Source organism: Lonchura striata, chromosome 2 (assembly GCF_050655825.1).
Source record: "Lonchura striata isolate lonStrDom1 chromosome 2, ASM5065582v1, whole genome shotgun sequence".
Taxonomy (NCBI): Eukaryota; Metazoa; Chordata; class Aves; order Passeriformes; family Estrildidae; genus Lonchura; species Lonchura striata.
In genome coordinates this window covers 109,844,877-109,867,522 of record NC_140704.1, presented here as the reverse complement: position 1 = coordinate 109,867,522, position 22,646 = coordinate 109,844,877, and the positions used below count along the sequence as shown (strand labels likewise).

Sequence of the window (22,646 nt, the reverse complement as noted above, 5' to 3'; positions counted from 1 at the left end):
TTTCAGACTCTTGTGCAGAGTAACTTCTGCATCATTAACATCACTTCAATTCTCATGAAAACATTGTCTTTATTTGCCCAAGGCAAATGCCTCTAACAATGCTACGTTCTAGGCTTTCCATCTCTGATTTGTAGCTTAAGTCATATTAGAAGTTGTAGGTGGTTGCTGATGTCTGTGAAGTTCTATTGTAGCATCTACTAAACTTGGTAACTGAGTCTAATGAATTTATTCCCTGTTGCTGTGAAGCACAGGATTGACAGAAATCATGTGTTTTTTGATAGCTCTGAAAGAGAGCAGCACACTATTTTCTGAAAAAAGGTGTAAGGCTGAGCAACTTCCTTTTCAATTGTACTGTTACTTCCCACATTTTGAAAGGTAAAAGGGTAGTGCTTAAGACAGCAAGGTGCCAAAAATGGTTGGATATGGAAATAAAAAATAAAATCTGATTGTTGTTTTTTGGTTAGTTGTTTTTTTTTTTTAGTCTCCTTATCAATGAAACTCTAAAGCTAAGTATTATTTGAGGATATGAAAGAGGATGGGAATTGAGAGTCTTGAGTAGGAAGTTATGAAGTGTCTACTGCATGAACATTTTCTGTTCTTCATAGGTGGCATGAAACATCCTGTTCGTAAACATATGCATAAGGAATGCTCTTGTCACACCTTGATAAGTTACTTTGGCCTAAACATCGATTGCCTCTTGTAAAAACCTGTAAGTAAAATGAGTGTCATTTGATTTGAGATTGCTTTAATGATTTGCTTTCTGATCACAGCATGATCTGGCTGTAAAAGGAAAGCAAATATATAAAAATGAAAAGTTACAGTACTTGACAAAGGGTCTAAAAGCTGAGTCGCTTGTTTTTTTTTACAGAAATGGCAGCTCAGAAAAGGAAGTCTGCATTAGTGGAACCTTCTGCTAAACGTCCAAAGCTGGACAAGAACAGCAAGCCATCTTTGTCAAAGAAGGAAAAAGAAGTGTCAGATACAAAACATGGCTCAAATAAATCAAAGCCCAGTCAGTGTGCAGTGCAGGAGAAAGCTGTGCTCAAAACCTCTGTCAAACCAAACAGGTCAGTGATAAAAAAATTACATAATTCTGCATTATCTTGATAGACTACATTGGTGCAGGAACAATCTAAGTAGAGTTAATCTGAGTTAAAGATACAGTAAATAGTTAAATAGTGCTAGAAGGGATATCACATTTAAATTGTTATGTATGCTGTTTGCTACATGATTTTTCTCTGGAACCTTCTAAGTGCCTTGAAATCCAGAAAGACCTCCTTCAAAAAGATTTCTGAGGCAAAACTAAATCTAATATTATCTATCTATGTATATGTAACTCATATGTCATTTGAAAGTCACAAGTGTCAGTGGTTAAAAACTGCTAGAAATGTTAAAAAGTATTCATCCAGGGTTCATAGTTCAGTTTTGCCATGCATAAAAAGCATTAAATACAACACTTAAGAGTAACTAGGTGGAACCTAAATTATCCCAAATCATTTTTTTGATAATTCTTGAACAAATTCTTCCAAAAATACTGAGAGTATAAGATCTAATGTTTTTTAAAAAGGAAAGAAATAGGCAGAGGAGGAATGAAAATAATCTTACAACAGATTCTACTTTCTGGATGCTGAAAAAAATATTATTTTACTCTTTCAGTGATAACACCAATGAACCTGAAGTAGGAATGCGCATGACTACAAGATCATCAGCACTCAACTCAAATAATAAAACAATATCTGGCAAAACAGTTCAACAGCAGCATCCTAAATCTGCAAAATATAAGGAGGTATGCCAGAAAAAATCCGTGCAAGAAATTCCTAAGTCAAAATGCTTAATTGCACCAAATGAGCCAGTAACAAGGAGATCACAGAGACTGCAGCAGTTAACACATGTGCATGTTCCAGCAAGATCCCTGCGCAGCAGAGAAGTTAAAGAAGAAAAAGTTTCTGAAGTTAAGCACAGTAGCCAGGCAAAAAAACACACTCGGAGCGTGGCAGCAAAACCACTGAAATCTGCTGGAGCAAAAACGGAACAGAAAAACACAAAGATAAAGCCAAACAATACAAAAGAGGATAAAGAAATAGGTGTAGAAGTGACCAGCTCTCTGAAAAAGTGTAAAGCAGACAATAAAAAGGATAATTCCAGTAGCTTTCAACAAAATCTTCAAGGCTCCTCATCTTCATGTCCTGCTGAGAGTCTTGACAAAGTCAAGAAAGACCAAACAGGCCCTGTAGCTTTGAATCCTAATAACACAAAGAAAGCAGAAACTGATTCTCTTAAGCCAAATTCTGCAGCATCTAAGGAAAAACAACAAACACATCAGAACATAAAGCCCAGTACAAAACCAAAAAACACTTCACAGCCATCTGTAGGTGAGACAAATGTGGCTGATCAACCAGAGAATGATGCAAAATCCAAAAGGGTGAGCATCCTTGAACTTTGTGAAGAAATTGCAGGTGAGATTGAGTCAGATACAGTAGAAGTGAGAAAAGATTTCCCTACTGCAGAGGATAGCAAAGCAGAAGAAAAGCATGATGAGACACAGTTACAGCAAAGTGAAATGCTTACTCAAAAAGAACCCAATCAAAGTACTCAGTGCAAACGGTTTTTCCCTAGCAAAAAAGCAATGCCTGTCAAATGCACTCTGAATGGTAGAAATAACTCCTCAAACAAAAGCTCTAAATGGACCAAAATTAAATTGCTGAAAGCTAGTAATGTGAAGCAAAGTAACTCAAATTTTCCAAATGTCCCAAAGCTTCCTTTTTTAAAAGATTTCCCTGAAGTTTCAGAGGCAAGTCAAATGGCTGCAGAAGCAGAGCTTTCAAAGGCACAAGGCAAGCTGTCAACAAGACTCTTTGAGAATGAAAGTACAACTTGTGCACAGGAGAAATCACATCCTTCATCTGAAAGAGCTGAAGCTAAAGAAGTGACATTAGAAACAAAACAGCCCACAAGGAAAGGTGCAGAAAATGGTCTGTTGCCTAACTTGACAAAACATTTATGTGAGCCAAGACCAGATGAGGTAAGCTATTTTAATTATGGTGTATAGTGGGAGGGTGTTCTAAATCTATTCTGTTTTCTGAGAATCCCATGCTCAGAATTGTTTTAACAATGACTTTTATTTTACAGTAACTTCAAATTTTCAAATGTATTAGAGATTTACTGCTGTGCTGTTATAGATGGGTGATAGTAAGCCAAAAAATTAATTGATTCCACCCTTCTAGATTCTGTTGTTAACTAAATGTTGATCAGTAAAATTTTGTGCTGGAGCCAAAGGTTGTATGGATTCATATGGACTCTTCAGCTTCTGTAGCTATTTTATTTTGCAAAGGTGTGTTACACTTTTGGAGTAAATGAACCTGTTTTCCTCTCATTTCCTTATCTGAATGATTAAAATTTGAGATTTTAAGGACAGCTGTGTTCTGTAGGAAATATTTTACAAGTTTATATATAAAATGAAAAAGATTTTTTTCAAACTTAATACCACAAACTTCAATATGAACTAGCTAATAAGTGACCTTTTGTCTGCTTAAATTAACGTAAAACTGACGCTGTACTCAAAACATTAATACTTATTTCAGTTGCTAGTTTTATTAAGAGGTTAAAGGCATAGTTTGATGTTTTCTCTTTTGCTTAGAACTTTCGATTACATTTGGAATCAAGTCCAGAAAGCTCTCCTGTAAAGTGTGTTACAGCTCCTAGACCACCAAAACAAGTTAAAAAAGAACCCAGAGAAAGTGAAGCTCAAGGTAACTGTCTACTACAGATTTCTCCACTTGGTTTAGTCAGTTCTGTGGGAAGGGTAGGTCTCCCTTTAAGAGGAATGGTTCACAGAGTAAGGCATAGCTGTCGCAGAGCTAAACTTCAGGAGTTGGGACTTTTAACCAGGAGGTTTTGTATTGCTTTGTGTCACACTCAGGGGCACTTGAGTAGCACTGAAATGTGCTTTCTTCTCTGGGCTGTGGAGTAGGAAAGAGGAGAAACCAAACCAAATTCTTTCCTTTTCCATGTAATAAAGCAGTAAAAGTTGCATATTTCAGTTGGCTTCTTCTCTTGGCTTGGTTTTTGTTAATTCTCTGTTTCCTTTGAATAAGTATCTGCATTTGTTTCTTCTAAATTTTTCTGTTTGATCTTAACCAAATTATTGAGTAATCACTCTCCAGTTTTTATTACTTAGTCTTCATTTGTCAGCATGTGAATGCAGTTTGTCAAAGCTTATGAGTGTGATGTGAATATTTTGATGGAAGTACATTTGACTAAGGAATACGGTCAACAAATCACTAAGTTGTCTCTTAATTGTTTTTTCTGTTTTTAGTGGTGAGGGGTTTGTTTTGGGTTTTCATGTATTTTTTTAAAATCTGAACCTTAGTTTGAGTCCACTGTTTTTGTAAGTAGTTGGAGTTTGTTTCCTGTCACTGTAGGATACTTTTGGAGGGTAACTACTCTTAATTTCTGTTACAGAATTAAAAAAAAAAAATATTTGTTTTGGCGTTTTTGATTGTTTCTTTTCCTTAAGTATTGCAGAATGTGTTTCAGATGGGGGCATTCTATACATTTATGATTCTAATAAAATACAGGCAGCTATTTATATGTGTGTCATAATAAACATGTTTAAACTCCTGTGTAGTTTACTGATGGCCTTGTTTAGCTTCTGGCAAACTGTCCTGCAGAACTGCTGTCAAAATGTTGGAGAAAAATGCCTTTTTTTTTTAAGTATACTTGGAGAAACATGTGAATACTGCCTCAAACTTGAATTTTTTTTATTGGCCATGAACAGATTGTTTTGAATATGTTTTTTGAAAATCACTGTTTGTGTAACTCAAGTTTCCTTTGCAACTAAAAACTTTATAATGAAGTTATAATCTTTTATTACTTGTAGATTTGGCTCCCACGCAGTTGATGCAAACTTCAGTAGCAAGTCAGACTTCTGCATCTGAGAACAGGTATGGTATTTTGTACATTATGAAATTTCAGTAACCTTGCATGGGTAGAATTATGAGAGAATTTATTATAAAACAGTTTTCTCCCAGCCTCAGTTTTCAGTTTCAAATAAGTGACTTGTCCTTTGTAAAAACAGACTAATTTTATCCCATTGTTTAGGGATATTTTTGCTTTGCTGAGAAAATAATTAAGATATTTGTAGCTGCATTTTTTTTCAAAAAGTATTATTTAACAGAGTTGGAAAACAAACATTTATACTGATCTCTTCCTCAAATCAGATGAGAACCAGGGAGTAGGGGAAGGATTTGCCACATGACTTTCATGTACTGAATTATTTCACTTGCATCTGGAAGAATTTTTCTATTCCTTGTACTATGGGAGTGTTGTATGTGGGGAATTTTTGTTAGGTGAGGAGGAGGGGATTTAATTCAGAATTTTGTGATTGCTGTAAAATGAAGGTGTCAGCAGCCATTTTAAAAGAAAAAGTTCTCAGTACTAAATTTATCTTACAGTTCAAGTTTGTATTTTAGCCTTAATCATGTTGACTGTTACCATTTTTGTGCAGTTCTGACATAGGCTCTAGTTTTAGCCAATTACAAGCTTAAGACAAAAATTTCTTTGTACCTGATACCTTGAGCAGCAGCAGTGGTCAGTGTGTTGTTACTGTTTTCTGTATTCATAAATGGGGACAAGAAGAAATGTTTCAGGTAATTTTCAGTACATCTCTCTGAGGCCAGATTAACAATTTTGACTAACCAGCCCTTTTGTACCTGTTGAAAAACTCTACTGCTGTGGAACTTGACAGAAGATGGTTGGTAAGGTAGATGCAAACTAGTTCAATGAGTGGTTTAAAATGTACTGATAAGCACTGCAATAACTTTGATTTTTTAAAAATATTTTTATTCTCAACTGCCAAACGGGTTTATATTATCTACTTAAATTTATTACTTGAGCAAGCTCATATTGATTTACTTTTATCTGGATATATATTTTAATTCTGAGATCTTTCTTACCCTACTTTCTATATGGTACCCAAGATTTAAGCCATCATTCTTTCTGTGGTAATCCTGCCATAACACAGAGTAATCTGTTACCTGTGTGCATATCTACTGTATAACTCTCTTTAGGGCTATGTAGGAAAAGGTTGCAGCAGCAAAAGGCAAACCTTGAAGTAGCTACATAAGGCAAATTTTAGGGCACATGAAGGGAATAAAAAAATTACCCCTGATTTAGCACAAAATGCTGTTTCGAAAATGTCTGGAAAGAGTTATTTTTTTAGAAAGTTCACTGGATTAATCTGCTGCCGGTGCTACAGGAGGTGCCACAATTAAGTTTGCTCAGAAACAGAAAAATATGTGAATACCTAGTTGAAGTATGTGTATTTTTGTGTGTGTTTTGCTTTGTCTCAATGAGTTTTATCCTGGACAAACCTGGAACAAATGTAATTTTTTCCCCCTGAATCTAGGAGCAAGTTCATGGAACGGTTTTGGTGATAGTTTATTGTATTTTCCAGTGTTTCTTTCAGATGTGACAAGGAGAGGTTTAAACTGAGTAAGATTGCTGTGATATCAATGCATTTATTCCTTGGGTCTTCCTCCCTTCACTTCCACCTGTTAGAAGAGAATATGTTTTAATTGTAGGGATTTGATGTCTGACCTAGATTTATGAGAATATATTTACATGGTATGCTTTAGCAGCCTGACTTATGATACCTAAATCTTACTTTGGAAATACATAGCATTAGGCACCATCAGTCATGCTCTGAAAGTGCCTCTTGTAAATGCTGGTGTCAATGGTTGAGACTAACCTACCCACTTGATAATAATTTTTCTTTTTTTTTCAGAAAAAATCTTGAAATTAGGCTAGTTACAAATGTTGTTTTTTGATTAATCCTTTTATTTCCTTATTTTTCCATTTGAATTGCATGTTAAAATATACAGGACTGTGTTTTATTTAATTAATTTGGATTTGCATCTTGGTAAAGTTTGTACTAATCTCAACGTTTTGAGTATCTAGCATGATGTGTATAAGCAGTTCCATTTTTAACATGAAATGTATTTGTGTTTCAAGGGCTCCATTGTCAAATCCTTCATTAGCATCAAAATGCAGTAACGTGCCATCATCTGAGGAACCTATTCAGAAGCTAAAAGAAGCAGGAAAAGATGGTGATAAGCAGCTGATCACAGTAAGTAATACCCTTTTAGTAAGGCTTAGAGCTTCTTGAAGAAATTATCACTGAATTTGCAGTGCTATGGTTTAACGAACTTGTCTAAAAACCATTACTTATACATACTACTTATCACCATTGTAAATTACTTGTAAAAGTAGAACCTGTACTAGATTGCCATTCAGTGTGGATGGGAAAATGGTGTCAGCAAGCCTTAATGTTTAACATTTCTTGTTAAAATAAATTTCTGCAATTTTTAAATAGAATGGTTTTTCATTGAAAATAGGGAGGGAGAGTGGATATGCCTTTACTTCTGTGTAAATTCTCACTTCCTTAAAATTTCAGAATCATAGGGGGATAAGATAAATCTAATAGGGGGAGGTGCATCTGGTAGATTATGTGCAGAATTAGTATCAATGGATTTGTTCCTGAGTCATTAAAGTGTCCATTTTCCTGAGACCAACTTAAAGATTTCCAGTGCATGCACTTATTTTTACTATAGTATTTAAGTAGTAGTACCAGTTGGGTTATTTATTCTTACCCTTTTGGCTATTAGCTACAAAATACAGTTAAGAAGAAAATGTGAAATGAGAAAGGAGTAACACAGTTGTTTTGTTGTCTTGTAGGATCACACAACTTGATTGTGAGGAGTTTTTGATTTTGTTTTGGTTTGTGTTTTCAATAACATACATGTCAGATAATCCTTGAGAAATGAAAGGCTAGAGAGGGAGAGAAGTCCAGACCATTAGGAAGGAAGGAGTTTTCTTATGAAATTATACTTCTAACATATATAATTGAAGGTGTTGCCAAGTTCTTATTTTTTCATGTAATACTTGGATTTATACATGTGAAAATCTTAACTGAAATAGACCCAAATGAATTCTGAACACTGTTATATCCATACTGAAATATTTTAAAATCAGAGCTTCTAAGAACTAAAATGATAAGTGTATCCTGCAGTGCAGTTGGCTGATGTTGTACAAATATAGGCATGTGAATGCCCAGCCACAGGATAACTGAACTGTATCTAACATTTAAGAGGTATTTCAGTTACTGCCTCTTTGAAATCCATTTTACCAACAGAATTAAAATGAATTATTAAATATCTTTACTATGTTAAAAGGACTTCAAGAATATCCCTTTTCATTTCTGTGAAACTCAATTTTTACTCATACAGTAATAGAACTTGGCTGAAAAGTTGCTGGGATCTTTGACATGAAGAAATACAGAACTTCCTGCTTGGATCCTGAAGAGGGCTTGTGTAGCACTTTGCAGTGTTTATTATACAAGGAGATATTTTGTGAGTTACGGGATTATGCTGATTATGCTGGGAGTATCCTTATTTTTAGCTAGAATTAGAAGAGTAATCTTTTCTTCAGGTATACAACAATAAAAGCTGTTTACCAAGCAAAATTTTAAAGAAAGGTTAATTGATGAAGAACAATGGAGAAAATGAGGAAGAATGGGAGAGACTTGGTTTATGGTTTTCTATGGGTATTTCTGGAAAATGCAAGTGGATATTTATTTTCTAAATGTGTAAGTAACAGCTTCACAATATTTTACATCTATCAGCACTTCATACAAATCTAATTCACTTTGATTTCATTGAGTTCGGAGTAGGCTTTTTATTGTGTGGAAAGGGCATTTTAATAATGGATTTCAGTTTACCAAGACAACATTAAGTAGATTATTGGTCTGTTATTCTTTTACCTTGGGGAAAACTGCTCTTTTGTCAAAACATGTAGGAGAACCCAAATATTAGTTAAGCCACTTCGTAAAATATTGTCCTTGACCTTGGTTGCAGTGGAGATGAGACGTAGTTATGTTTAGAACAGTTTGTGCCAGCTTCTAGAGGTGAAAAGTGGCTAAATTAACTTCTAAATTACTAGGCTTTCCTCCTACAGATACTAAAAAGATTTGGGATTAAATGCATATAATAACATAAGGTACTTTTTTGTAATTAATAGTTTTGCTTGCAAAATTATGAGTTTTTAAAATGTGGATTCTGAATGGCTGGGCTTATTTTTCTATTATTAGCAGTAATTCTTTTCAAAGGTGTTTATGTAGTTCCATAATTTTCCTGTGAGAACAGGGAAATTAAGAATTTGGTTTAAAAACTGCTGAGGTTGAAATTTCTCCTATGTGGAGAGCAGTCTCACTATACAAGGTCAGATAATTTAAATTAGCACTTACAGTGTCTAAAAAATTATAGTTAATAGCTAGAAATAATTTTTATTTCAAGTTTCTGGCATGTTGTATTAAGAGAAGCAGTTTCATTATTTTTTACCTTGAGCAAAGTTGGGAAGTCATGCTCTTATTCGTAGCAAAAGACATTTAATTAGTGCTTTGTTACACTTTTAAAAAAATTCAAATGCCTGAAAGATGCAATTTAGTGCTCTCCAGTGTGGGGTCTGATTCATTTGGAGATGTGTCAAGCCAGTCCATCTTAATGTATGTACAGAATCCTTTTTTTCATTTTGTAACCAAAGCTAAAAATGAATTTATTTGACTATTTATTTGACTAGTCACATAATGCAAAATTTTTGTTTTGCTGCTTGTTTGCTACCAATTTTCCTTGTCTTTTTAATATAAGTTTGATGCTTGTGCTTTTAATTTTTTGTGGTGTCTGAGGTTCAGAGTCTGGAATGTTACAGTATTGCCTGTGTATTCTAATCTTTTTGGTCCCTGAGCTATATTTAGAGAGGTGTTATGGTAAAACTGGGCTTTGTTTTTCACAATATGCTTTGGGCTATTTTTACTTAATCCTTAAAGATCTATCTTAGTTTCTTTCCTCTCCCATGTGGTTACTATAATGAATAGATTAATTTTCTTCTTTTCTTAAGTAATATAATCTTTAACAAGCTTTAGGGCTATTTGACTAACAGAAGTAAAATAACACACATTCTGTTTGTAGAAGAAATACTTAATAGCTGTGCCTGCACCGTTCTCTTTCCTAAAACACATCATCTAGTTATCTGGGCAGCTTTCAAACATAAAATTATCTCATTCTGTAGAAGTACATCTAAGTCAAATGATGGGGTTTTTCTGTTCAGATTTGCTTGCTATCACATCTTAAAAAGCAAGTCTCTTCAGAGCATACAACTTAGCTGAGAAAGCAAAGCATCTAATGCTCCAAGACACTTCATAAAGCAAACAGTGCCAGGAAATGGTGTTTGAAGTGATATGCAAAGACCTAGGTTTAGACTAGGTTCAGATTTCTTCTAGGGGAAAGAAATCCCTCTCTTTCTTTCCCCTCTCTTATGGGAAAAAAATTAAGATCAAGGCTACAAACTGATTGTGTTCCAAATCCGTGACTTGGTATTTGACGGAATAGTCTGTTCTGAATATTTGTGAACTGCGCCCTCTTATATTTCATTTAAATGTCCAGTTGGTAGGTTGTCAAGTTACATGAAGCGCCATAGGAATCTTTATAGAGTAATGCACTGACATTTTTCTTTACTTTGCAATTACTTGAATGTGATTTGTAAATATGAGAACTTGAATATGAAGTCATCTGTTCCTTTAAATTCTGAAATGGAAAGAAATACAAATGCACATGCAAATGTTCTCAGTTTTCATCAAATGAGAGATGCTGTTCAAGCAAGACAAGGAAAGTCAGTTGGTTTTGTCTTGTAAAAATTCTTCTTGCCTGTGAGACCCAGGAGAAAACTTTGACCATAAAAATAAGAATCTATAAAAGCATTAATGCTACAAAGAAATCTCCTAAATGATTACCTATGACAAGGATACTTATTCCATTTTGAGGTTTGTTCCTTTGAATTTGACTAGTTTGAAAATAAGTTATCAGTTTTAGGAAAGAACATGTAAGATGAATGAACAGTGAAAACAAATCACTGAAGTGATAGAAGGATAGTTTTGAGTTGCGCAGACTTTTTTGCCTTTCTAGAGCTTTGAGTTAATGCCTGGATGCCAGCAAATGTGCTTAAATGTAGTTGATCCTTGTAAGTATCAGCAAGTGCATGGATCATGTTTCAGAAAAAAAAAATTCTTTAAGGTGAAAACACAGCTCTTAGTGGAAATAGTAAGTGTAAGAGTGATTTCTTATGAGAAGAATTTCTGAGGAAACTTGGATATCAGTCATTTAAAGTTGCCATTTTCTTCCCTGAATTTGTATAGTCTGGTTAGGCAATTTCTCTGAAGATTCGGAGAATGGTTTTTAGGCAATTGTTAATTGTTCTGATTAGTTAAGTACTGCCTCTCTCCTGTTTTCTAAGCCCATTGAAAATGAGACAGTGACTACTTCGTAAGCAAAAGGGAGGGAGTTTGGTAGTTGAGAGCAGGATTTTTTCCCTCCACAGAAATGGTGCTCTCTTCTTACAGGGATGGTATCCTCTCTTATTATCACTTCTTCCCATTTCTCCTCTGCAACAACCCAACTTTGTCTTAAAAATTCCGGTGGGTTGTACTTTGTCCTGAACGGAGGTGAGAATGCTTTGTAACATTAGCTAGTGGAATTTGGGCACCAAGGCCCTAACACTGTGCTGTGGGTTAACCCTGGCAGGCAGCTAAGCGCCATGCAGCTGTTCCCTTATTAGCCCCAAGTAGGATGGGGGAGAGCAGTTTCACAGGTAAAGCAAAAGCTGTGCTGTGCAAGCAAAGCAAAATAAGGAATTTGTTCACGGCTGTTTGACAGCTTGCAGATGTTCAGCCTTCTTTGGGAAAAAAAGGACTTAATCATGTATAACTATTGGGAAGACAAATGCAATTAATTCCAAACATCTTCCTCTTCCTCCCTCTTTCCCCAGTTCTTGCTGCTGGACAGGATGCTGTGTGGCATGCTCTGTCACCTCCCAACTTCTTGGCACCCCCATCCTCCTCACTGGCACTGAGTGTGAGAAACAGAAAAGGCCTTGAATGCTGTGTGTGAGCACTGTGCAGCAATAGCTAAAACATCCCTGTGTTATCAGCCCTGTTTTGGTCACAGATCTAATACACAGCACCATAGCAGCTGCTGTGAAGGAAATTAACCTTATCCAAGCCAATGTGCTCATCAGAGCACTTTCTGTAATACAATATTTCTGCTTAATATTTTATACGAGTTCAGAATGGATTACCTGCCCATCATAAAGAGTGCACAGATTTATTTTCTTCCTTTGTATTACTTTTCATATTGCTTTAGCCAATGACCAGTGAAGATATAATTTCATGATGGATAATGACCCTCCACTTTCATTTTTCAGATATGTTAAGGAAAATTAGATGTATCACATCTTTATTTTCTTTTGTTAAAATAGTTTTGTAGGGAGATGGGCACTGGTGATGAGTTGGGATTTTTTTTTTTTCTTGGTTGGGGTGTTTTGTTCAAAATGAAGACTGGATTTTATTCTGAGTTGGGACATGTCTTCTGATCCTCCTGGTCAGCAAGGGGATCTATCCATTAGTTTTAGTCTTGAATGCATCTTTCACTGAAGTAGCATTCTTTGAACTTGAAAGTTTCTGCGGAGAGCCCCAAAATCTTTGTGTTGTTTCTTCCTGCATTTCTTGTATTTCTTTTCCAGCCTGCCTGTTTCTCTGGCTAGGCTTTATTCTTTGTTCTGTGAAAAGGCGAGAGGAAAAGAGGAAAAAAACAGTTTTCCTCTAATACTAGGTAATCAAGAAGGAGATGACCCAATCTGTGACTGAAGAGACAATAAAAAAAAAAGGCTCCTTTTCATCTTCTACAGAGGCACCAAATGCCGTTTTTGCTTGCAGGGTTCCTTATTGCACATATGGAGGATCAGCAGACATGCACCTTCTCAAAGACGATATTGGTAAGACTTTTCTTTCTGTCTAACACAGAATTAAGAAACCCTTCTGAAGTGAAGGCAGTATTGTCTCAATGTTCAATTACAGTCAGTCTTAAAACAGTGGATATTCTGTACTTTAGGATTGCCTTAGATACTGGAATTCTTAATTGCTATGTATATGTGCAGAATTTGCTTAGGAAGTAAAAGTATTTTTTTCTCTTTATTGTTGTTTAGAAAACTGTTTTAAATGGAATAACAACATTTTTTTTTTCTGCCTGAAACCCCACATTTTCCTGAATATTGATGCTTTGAAAAACATTAAGTTTTGAGAGTCAAACGTCTTGCATATTTTTCTAGTTGTGACAAGTCAGCAGTTTATTTTTCAGTATCTGATGCTTGCTGAGAAGATTCCACCCCTCCACTTTCAAATTCCTAGTATATTTACTCTTATACATAGTATTCTGTTTTCTTTGGGTTTTTGTTTTTTGGGTTTTTTTGGAGTTGTTTCATTTTGTTTTTTGGTTGTCTGTTGTTGATCTCTTCCCTTTAGGAAGGTCTGGCAAGCTTTAATGCAGTGTTATGATTTGGGAGCACTTTTTTCCTCTGGATGCATGCCCTTTCCACTTTTGCTTATGCAGTGACATTACTTTAAAAATAGTCATCCTGTAGATGTTTTGTTGAAGTACAAACATGCATTTGTCATAATTCCTGACTTTATTTTGCATGTCTTCTTGTGTAATTGCAGTATGTGTTAGATTTTAAACCTTTTGCATTTAATTTTTGCCTGAAGCATTATGTCCTGTGGTGTGGCTTTGAAATAGTACTTCAGTTATACAAAAATCTTCTTCCTTGTCTTCAGGAGATTGTAAAATATTTCCTAAAGGCTATAGTCCACATTTATTAGGGCTACAGAGTTCAAAAGATTGCTTTAGATACTACAATGTGCTTTTTCTAATAATTTATGAAACAGGGTCTTCATATTAACCTCTGTGGGTAGCCCATTGATACAACTGAATGTGTGTAGAGTAGTAATATCAGTGAAATCCTTAAAAAAAATCCAAACAAAAAATCTGCCTCCCCAAAGCGCAAAGCCACTGATACCAGCAACATCTGAGAAAGTCTGACTGTAAAATACAATGTGGCAGTACTATTCCAGGGAGCTAGTCTGTTGTGGAAACTGGCAAAACAGAATTTGTATTCACAAGGCAATGTGGAGTGAGCTAGGGAGCTGGACAACTTTGAGGCTATCCTTGCCTTGAGTTTTCTGATTACTTCCTGCATAATTAGGGTTTCTTTGTCTTGAGATTTTTTTTTATAGTAAACTTACAGGTTAGTTTAATACCTTTAGCTTTTTGATTATTTGAACAGAAATAGTGTTAGGAGATTTAATGCAGTACCAATACTTAAGACTTGCTTTATGTAGCTGATTTTCTAATTTAAGTGGTGGGGTTTTTTTTTGACATATATTCCAAGCATCAAAATACACTTCCTTTTCACTTAACCAACTCTAGGTATAGGGGATAAGTTCTCCATCTTCAAGACAGGATTATTAAATCTGGTTCATTGGGTTCTTCTTCAGATAGTCAGCTGCACTGCCTTTTTTATGTTCAGTGTATTAACCCTTGAAATGCAGGGTCTTTTGGTGGGTACTTTGTTCTGCTGCTTTGAAGGATATCTGCAAGTGAAATATGTGTTTGGTTCAATTTTGGACTTTTAGAAAGCTCATCTTACTCTGATTTTATAAATCTAACCTCAGAGTTTATCTTCCCCTTTTAATTCAGAAACATAGGGTACTCCTGTTTATCCTTCTGTGTACAGTAGGGATCTGTACATTCATGTATGGTTAAAGCAATGACTTCCCAGATTCAGCTTCTTTCTTTTGGCTGAGTTCCATGGATGATCTCCTAAGGAGGTGCTCAACTCTGAATTTGTCTGGCCTGATGTGCCTTTAGTCTCTTCCTGGAAAGAAACTGATGCCTACACTTAAGATGGCACTGATGTCTCTTTGAAATAGTTGCTGTTGTATGGAGAATTGAGCTGTTGTTTAGCTCAGACATGTCTTTGAAGATGGAAGAAATAGGAAATATTTTGTAAACACATCTGTGTTGCAAAATGCTTTCTTCTGTAAAATAGGTTTCTTTTTACTATGAATATTTTAAGCTCTTAGAAAACAATATTAAGTTCATGTGATCTGTTTCCTTGCAAATTGTGCGTACATGTCAATTTAATTTTAAAAAACATTCTCAAATCACCTTTTGCTTATGTAGTATACTGGTTTAGAGTATACAGTAAGTTCCTGTTTCTCTATTGCTTGTGATGTATGTTAAAATAAATTAAAAGTGACATTTATTGCTGCTTACATAAGCTCAATTTCCAGATGTAGTTAAAGAGGAAAAAAAGTAGTTGAGCATTAAGCTGTAACTTAAACATGCCTTTTTTTGCTAGAGATTTTATTCTAACTGGTATTCTCTTGCTTTTTGCAAAAGGCAGCCCCAGCACCTGATACTTCACTCTTCATTAGGCACTGACTCCAAAATCTGAGTGTGTTTCCAGATTAATAACACTTTTAATGAAGAAACATAAAGGAGTAGATATTGAATAGTGCCCCAGGTTTGGTAATGGTTGCATATAGAGTAGCAGGAGAACTTAGAGGGTCATGAGTGGTATGATTTTCCATTTGCAGTGTAGCTGCTATGCAGTGTCTCAAAAGTTGTTTTGAAATATTTTATTTTCATTAAAAACCAAAGAAAGTAGCGGTCAGCTGTTGCAGACATATTACTGATCTTAAGAATTACTTCCATAACTTTAATTTTTTATGATACACTTCCAGACTTTCAGGAAAATGGCTCACCTGTGGCCTACCTCAAAGCAGCTCACAACCAAAGACAGGCAGCAGCAGAAGTGTAGGGAAAACCAAGTAGTGTGGGGTTGGATATGGGAATTTTCTTTGAGGAAGATGTGTATATTTCAGCAGATGGTGAAATGAAGGAAAAAAATCTCTGTTCTTTGTATGTCATAGAATAAAAGTAATTTGTTCAAAAGTAATAGGGGGTGGAATTACTGTTTTTAAGGTAGAGTTTGCATTGTGATTGATGCCTTCCTTTTAAGGCTATATGGGTTGTTGAAAGATTAAATTCTAAATTCTGTGCTTGTTGTTTCTCCTGTTTCACACCATTTTAGTCTTTGTGTTGAGTTTCCAGGAGATATGCTATTAGGAGGGATATCTGATTCAATGAAAGTTCTGTTTAACTGTATTTACTGTGCAAGGAATTGTTAAGTTCCTGCTTTGTGGGTTATTGGTTTGATTTTGTTGTTTTTTTTTTTTTTATAGGATGGAGGACAGAAGAGATTTGGTGCTATTTCCTGTAATATTTGTGGAATGCTATACACTGTGTCAAATCCAGAGGATGAAACCCAACATCTCTTATTCCACAACCAGTTCATAAGTGCTGTTAAATATGTGGTAAGAAAACCTTTTCTTTCAAAAGACATAAACAGTACCTTTTGTTTGCTTTGTACTAGTTAAAATTCATATTACATTAAGTTGTGTTTTAATAAATTATTATCACAGTAGGCCATAAAACATCCACTCCGGGAAATAAATGTTTTTAAGAGCCATGGTAGACAGGTTATATATTATGTATAAAAATAGTTAGTACAATAATGGTGTTTCATTGCTGTATTATTACTTCTACAATTACCTGATCTTGGAGAGGTGTAAGGGAAGTGATAGGAAAACAAAGGAGTGTCACTGTTCTGAAAGTATTACATACAGGTTTCTCTACAACTGGTGTTCACAGCAGCACTTGACTTAATAGTCAGATGAAGGGCTGACTGTCCTGGTTTTTTAAGTGTGTGATTTTAGAAGACTTAGAAATTACTTTTCCATTAATTATGTGTAATTTGAGGAGGCGCTACCTAGGAATTGAACTGATAAAATTTTATAGCATATTGAAGCTATACTGAATTTATGAGAATGTGATCTTTAAAATACGTATTTGAAAATTTCATTATATATGCTGTCTTTGAGTATTTCCCATTAAATCTCAAATTTGAAAAATCTGTATAATTTCAAGTATATTGTAAAATCAGCTACTTCACACTAGCTGATATTACAAGACATAGGAAATGCCTGTTCACATGTCTGAAATCCAGAACAGAATCCACAAAGTCTATTTTCTTATCATACATGTTACCTTCAGTACTCTACACTCGAGTAGATAAGACCTCCAGGATAACTGAACTGAGGCCACCTATTTGTTTCATGTAGACACCAAATGGCTGTTGGGCTAATCTTAAATCTCAAGCACACTTTATCCCACTGTTTGCAAATAAAAAAAATATATCTTCATCCCTAAAGTGTTTGAAAGTCTCTGGTGAATAGTTCCAGTATTTATTCTGTCTTTGGTTAGTTTTTGCCAAATAATCTGGCCATCTGGAAAGATCTCTTCTGATACACGTTAGCTACATCGTCGGGTGCGACTGGGCAGAAATTGTGATGGGACTCAGTACGTTATAATGGCAGCATAAAACATGTTTCCCTGTTTTATTCCTGTTTGTCCTCCCTCTCTCCACCCAAGTACTTTCAGATCTTGAATGTTACCAAAGATGTAAACATAATTCACAGAAGATGATGTTTAGTTCTTTTGGACAGAATCCCTTTGGCACATGAGTTCAGTAGGTTCATGTAGGTAAGAAGCTGTACTGAAGTTTTGGATGTTTTGGAAGTTGAAAGAGCTGAAATCTCACACTTGTGTGTATGTCTAGGGTAGCTATATAATTAACATGAAAGTGAATGAGCATACTGCCTTAAACCAGTCATAAATAATTTCACAGAGTTAGGTATGCTTTTAATTTGAGAAAAGCTTTCCCTATTGTTTTCTCAGTTGCTAGCCATCTTAAAACTTCCAACAATCTGTACGCAAGCAAATTATTTGTTTAGTTGGTTCAGTGAGTGAAGAGTTGTCTCTCTGTAATCTTTTGAGGCTTTTGTTGTATTTTGTGACAATGTAGACAACTGTAGAGCCATGAAGCCATGATTTAGATGGTTATTCTGGAATGGAAACTACAGAATAAGAGGTGAAAGAAGAACTCTCAGGAGTCTTCAAATTCCCCTCTGATTTTTTTTCCCCTCTTAACAATCTTAACACTGTTTTCTGCATGGATGAGTAACTTTTGCCATTCTAAATAGATGAGTTTTTACCACTAGTCATTTGATCTGGAGTCACTGGTTCTTGGTTGATAGTATTGTGACAGAAACATTCTCACTTCCTCTTAGAAAATAACTTCAATTTAAGATAAGCCTTCTTGGCAATGAATTAGTACACCAAGTGACTACTTGTTAATTCTTAGTCATCCAGAAATACTGGAATGATTGCTAATTTTCCTGGTTTTGGTGGGAGTTTTTTAGTGGGGATTGTTGGGAGGATGGTTTCTGGTTATTTGTATGTAGCTGCTACATTGAAATTTTAATTGTCTTCCTTGCCCTGACAGTGTTAACTGGGCAGTAGCATCAGGGGATTAAAAAAAATGTACTAGGGAAAGTAAGGGTAAATCTTTGGCTAGACTTCCTGATGCAGGAACACGTGGTCTCAGTGACATTGTTATGTTGCTTTTTAGCTCTCCAGACACTCTTTATATGTAGTTAATATGTTTGGCATTACTTGTGATTCAGAGGCCATTCTAAGGGATTTTATAAGCATTTGTCATTCTTTCGTCATTCACATTCTCCATGTCATATGATGAGGTCCCAGTTTGACTTCAGAAAATTTTTCTCAGTTTTTTTTCTCTCTTTTAAACATCTCTGGTTATGGGCTTAGTAGTTCTATGAATGATTCATTTCACAGACTCAAAAAAAGTAGGTCTATATCATTGTCATGCTAGAGCTCCTAGCTGTGAACTGTGAAAATGGAGATTATATAGTGTCTTTCCCACCTGCCTGGAGGTGCTCTGTAGGTTCTTTTAAAAGTTTTGAGTAGCCAGAAGGTAGTTTGCATGTAAATAATAAATTACTTATTATCTTCAACAAAATACAACTTTGTTTGCTGGGTTATTTTAAAAGGCCTGTGTTCTCCTCGTAGTAAAACATTCTGTTTAGGTTTCTAGAAATACCATGATGACTGCAAAAGGAGGACAGGCTAGCAAGGAATTAGTATTGGATACTTGCTTTGTCATGGGTGTCTGATAGAGATGTTAAGGAAATTATAGGCCTTGTGTGTAGAGAGGAAATTCGACAAGTGTAATGACAATTTCTAGTTTTGAGAACAGAAGATTGGCAAGGATTGATACAGATTTTCCTAAGGGTGACATTTTCTGTTAATAGAAGCATGCAGATTAAATTCGCAAGAAAGTAAGATGGCCGAGAAGGTAGCACCAGAGCAACAATGAGAGATGTCCCCAGCTGCAGACAGAGGGAACAATCTGTCTCAATTTCCTCTGGTTTCAGACATCTGAAAGTCTCCAGACAAATGCTGCCATTCTAGTGTGTGTGTGTGTGTGTGCACTGAGCAGTGATGTACAGATGGGCAACTCTGGGATGGACAAATTATTCAGTTTTATAAAATCTTGAACTGTGATACCACACAGTATCAATTCTACATCCTCTCTCTGATACCACGTAGGATAAACAGTATTTCTGCAAAATATTTTTGTAAGAGCAAGGCATTTTTAATGGTGTCTGAACTTGCAAAGCCAAAACCTTAAGGTAGTAAATGCCTGTGGATTCAGGTGTCATATGTAATTGCAGTTAATGTGTTTGTATTTCAAGCTCATCTTCTTAGTTAAGAATATCTTGAGCTTAAGAAAATGGAGGAAACTGTTATTTGGGCTGTGTAATCGTGATAAGTTTAGTCTATTCTGCTGTAACTGCACCCAAGTTAGTCTTTGAGCTTCTTATGATTCTCACATTTAAAGAAAGGCAATATTTGACTTCTTGGCATCTAAAATTAATAGGATATTGGGGTTTAAGATGGTACTGAACTTCATGTCATCTTAGAAGATTTCATACTTGTCTTGATTTGCATTAATTCCATAAGTAATGCATCTGTATAACATAAAAATAATGTTACAAGTGAAGTTCTTACCATTAGTATCTTCTGTGAGATGTTGTAATAGTGTAGTGGTTATATCTAAGGATCTTAATGTGTTCTGCTGTCAAAAACTCATTCTCTACATTCCATGCATAGGAAGGAGAGGTAGAATATCTGTACTTGTCAGGAAGAAGAATGAAGCAGACCCATTTCTCTGCTGCAGATTGTCAAGGACAATAATTTACAAAATTTCACACTAGACTTCATTACTAGGGAAAAAATTAATAAATGCTTCATAGTGAAGATCAAGAATTAAACAGTATTAACTATGTTTTCCTCAGTACTTCAGTATTTTTGAGGAAAAAAGCTTTATAAGAAAAAAACACTTTTTTTTTTTAAATGTTTTTGTATTCAGTTGAGAAATAGTGAGTACAGAAAATCCAGAAGTGGCATAAAAAGAAAGGCATCAGCATTGCTGTATCATTTCCTACTCATATGAAAGAATTTCTAAAAACTTCAGAAATTCATGGGAAGCAGGCTATCATATCTGCTAACTTAGACTTTTAAAGACAAATCTACATCAGAGGTTATTTTAAACTATAAGCAAAACATAATTCATTAAAAACAGAGCACTGAACATTTAGTTACTGAGCTATTAATGTTGGAGCTATCTTCACACCTATGTTCTACCTCATTTTTTATATACATACATCATATCCAGTGAAAACAATGAGTTGCACTCTGTAGTGGTAGCTACTGTCCACACTATTTCATGATCTGATAGCAGGTGCTTGTCCGTATTGCCCTTTTTGTAATGATGTCTTTTGTAATCCTATTTCCCCTTAATAAACACAGCAGAAGCAGCCTTTATTCTTGTTTGAACTGGGAGGAAATTAGAGGTAGATTAAAAAGGAGCCAGCTGTGCATTGCAGGGTTGCCTTATTTTTTCAAGCAGTTACGAACACTTGTAGGATCAGTAGTCCCAACATGGAGAGGAGGAAAGTGTTGCTACAGTGCTCACACACCCTGTTACAGCACCAATCTGCCCAGCTGTGGTGAAGGGTCTCTGCCTGCCTTGCTGCTGCTGGCTGGAGGTAATCTGTTGTTGGGCATACACTTGCAGTATCAGGGATGACTGCTGTAATCTGCTTTTACTCCAGGCCTTGCAGAACATGTTTCCCTGTGGGAGGAGTAGCTTTCCTTTTGACTTCTTTGGTCATCACAGGGGGTGTGTATCAATGCTTGGACATCTGATTTAACAGTAAATAAGTATTAATTTCCTAAAGTAACGTCAATTAAAAGAAAAGGGAAAGCAGTTTTTCTGACATTGCAGTAGAATAGTATATGTTGCAGACATAATACTTCTGTTTCTTAATCTACTGAGGTGTTCTTGTCATCTGCCTGCTGAAAAAGTCCCACTTTAGTTCCCAGTGATTGAAATACCTTGCAGACTGTAGTATTTTAGTAGTGTTAAAATAGTGGGGGTTTGGATAAAAAGTCTTAATAGGTGTGTTTAGGGAAATCATTTTCAGACCACATGAAAATGCTGACACTAAAGCATATTTTGTGTACTGTAAATATCTAATAGGATTAGTCCCAGCTGCAGCTGTAGCACTTTCCCTTCAATGTTACAGTATGACAGAGTTGTGACCAGTCTGGTTCATTGCTTCCATTTCTCTGGTTTAAAGGAAGCAAAACTCAGCAATAAGGTGCATGTGAATATATGAAATCATAGGGGTTTTTTTTATAACATCATTAAAGCTGTATATGGCTTTAAAGGCTCAATATGGCTGTAAAATGGCTTTACTAAAAATCTGGATGAGCTTAGGCTTTGCAGAAACTTTTTGGAAAGCTGCATTTTAAAGATGCATTTCTGAATTCTAAAGCACTTCAATTTAGAAACTACCCCTCCTGTGAATATCATCAGTCTCCATATTATACAGATCACTTAAGAAGATGAACAGGTGGACAGGAATGAAAATAGTGAGTCCTGTACATTTGAGAATCAATTATTGCATTTTTATAGATTTTTAGGCTTGTGCTAATATAATGTTGCTTAAAGATATAAATTCTGTGATATTGAGAAGTGTTGTATCCTTAATTGTATTTCATTTTGTGGAAATACCTGGCTGTAACATTACCAGGATACCTTATCCTAAAAATTAGTGTTGAATTTTCTGCATTAGGCTTGCAGCAGTCTGGATGCTGTAATGGCAGGATTATCAAACAGATTGCATTTACATCCTGAGAGATGATTTAAAATAGGCTGTAAAAAGCTCTTGCAGAGCAAACAGGTAGCCAAAAGGCAGAAAAATACAAAAATTTCAGAGAGGTAAGGTTTGAGGTTGGAGATTATTAATCTTTGTCTAATTTTTGATGCCTTTCCTGATGACACTCTAAAAAAGCATGTCACAATCCCACAAATTGCCCTCTTCCTGCTCCCCTAAATATGATAACACTGCTGTTTACTGCCCTTTGTGTTCAGACCATAATATATATAAATTCAAGCAGGATCTTCATTTGTTCAGTTACTACTGAGAAGAAAAGCAGACAGGATTAAAATGGTGTCTGTGTAGCAATGATTGCCATGCTGGGTGCTAAACTAATACTTTAATAGTTTCAGGGCTAGCAGCAAATTTTTCTCTTCATGTCCTCCTTGGGGTAAGGGAGTAAAGTCAGTGTGAATAAAATGAGATCAAGTATTGTAACACTGAAGTTTAACTTTTTTTTTGTGATGTAGTATATATATGGCATTCATATAGT

General features: G+C 35.4%; 1 protein-coding gene across 4 annotated transcripts in view; it reads left to right on the top strand.

Annotated features, from left to right (window-relative positions):
• The window catches only part of ESCO1 (establishment of sister chromatid cohesion N-acetyltransferase 1), a 31,924-nt gene that overhangs the window by 2,110 nt on the left and 7,168 nt on the right, over window positions 1–22,646 (top strand). For 2 of the 4 annotated variants that reach the window (XR_014952876.1, XM_021551549.4), the window contains exons 2-8: window positions 606–709; window positions 869–1,067; window positions 1,657–3,022; window positions 3,638–3,749; window positions 4,880–4,943; window positions 7,012–7,126; window positions 16,187–16,318. Coding sequence is in view for 2 of the 4 variants with exons in the window: in XM_021551549.4 (XP_021407224.2) it covers window positions 871–1,067; window positions 1,657–3,022; window positions 3,638–3,749; window positions 4,880–4,943; window positions 7,012–7,126; window positions 16,187–16,318 (1,986 nt within the window). In the remaining 2 variants the exon portion in view is untranslated. The remainder of the gene's footprint in view (window positions 1–605; window positions 710–868; window positions 1,068–1,656; window positions 3,023–3,637; window positions 3,750–4,879; window positions 4,944–7,011; window positions 7,127–16,186; window positions 16,319–22,646) is intronic. The other 2 variants (XR_014952875.1, XM_021551550.4) reach the window with 1 other exon arrangement.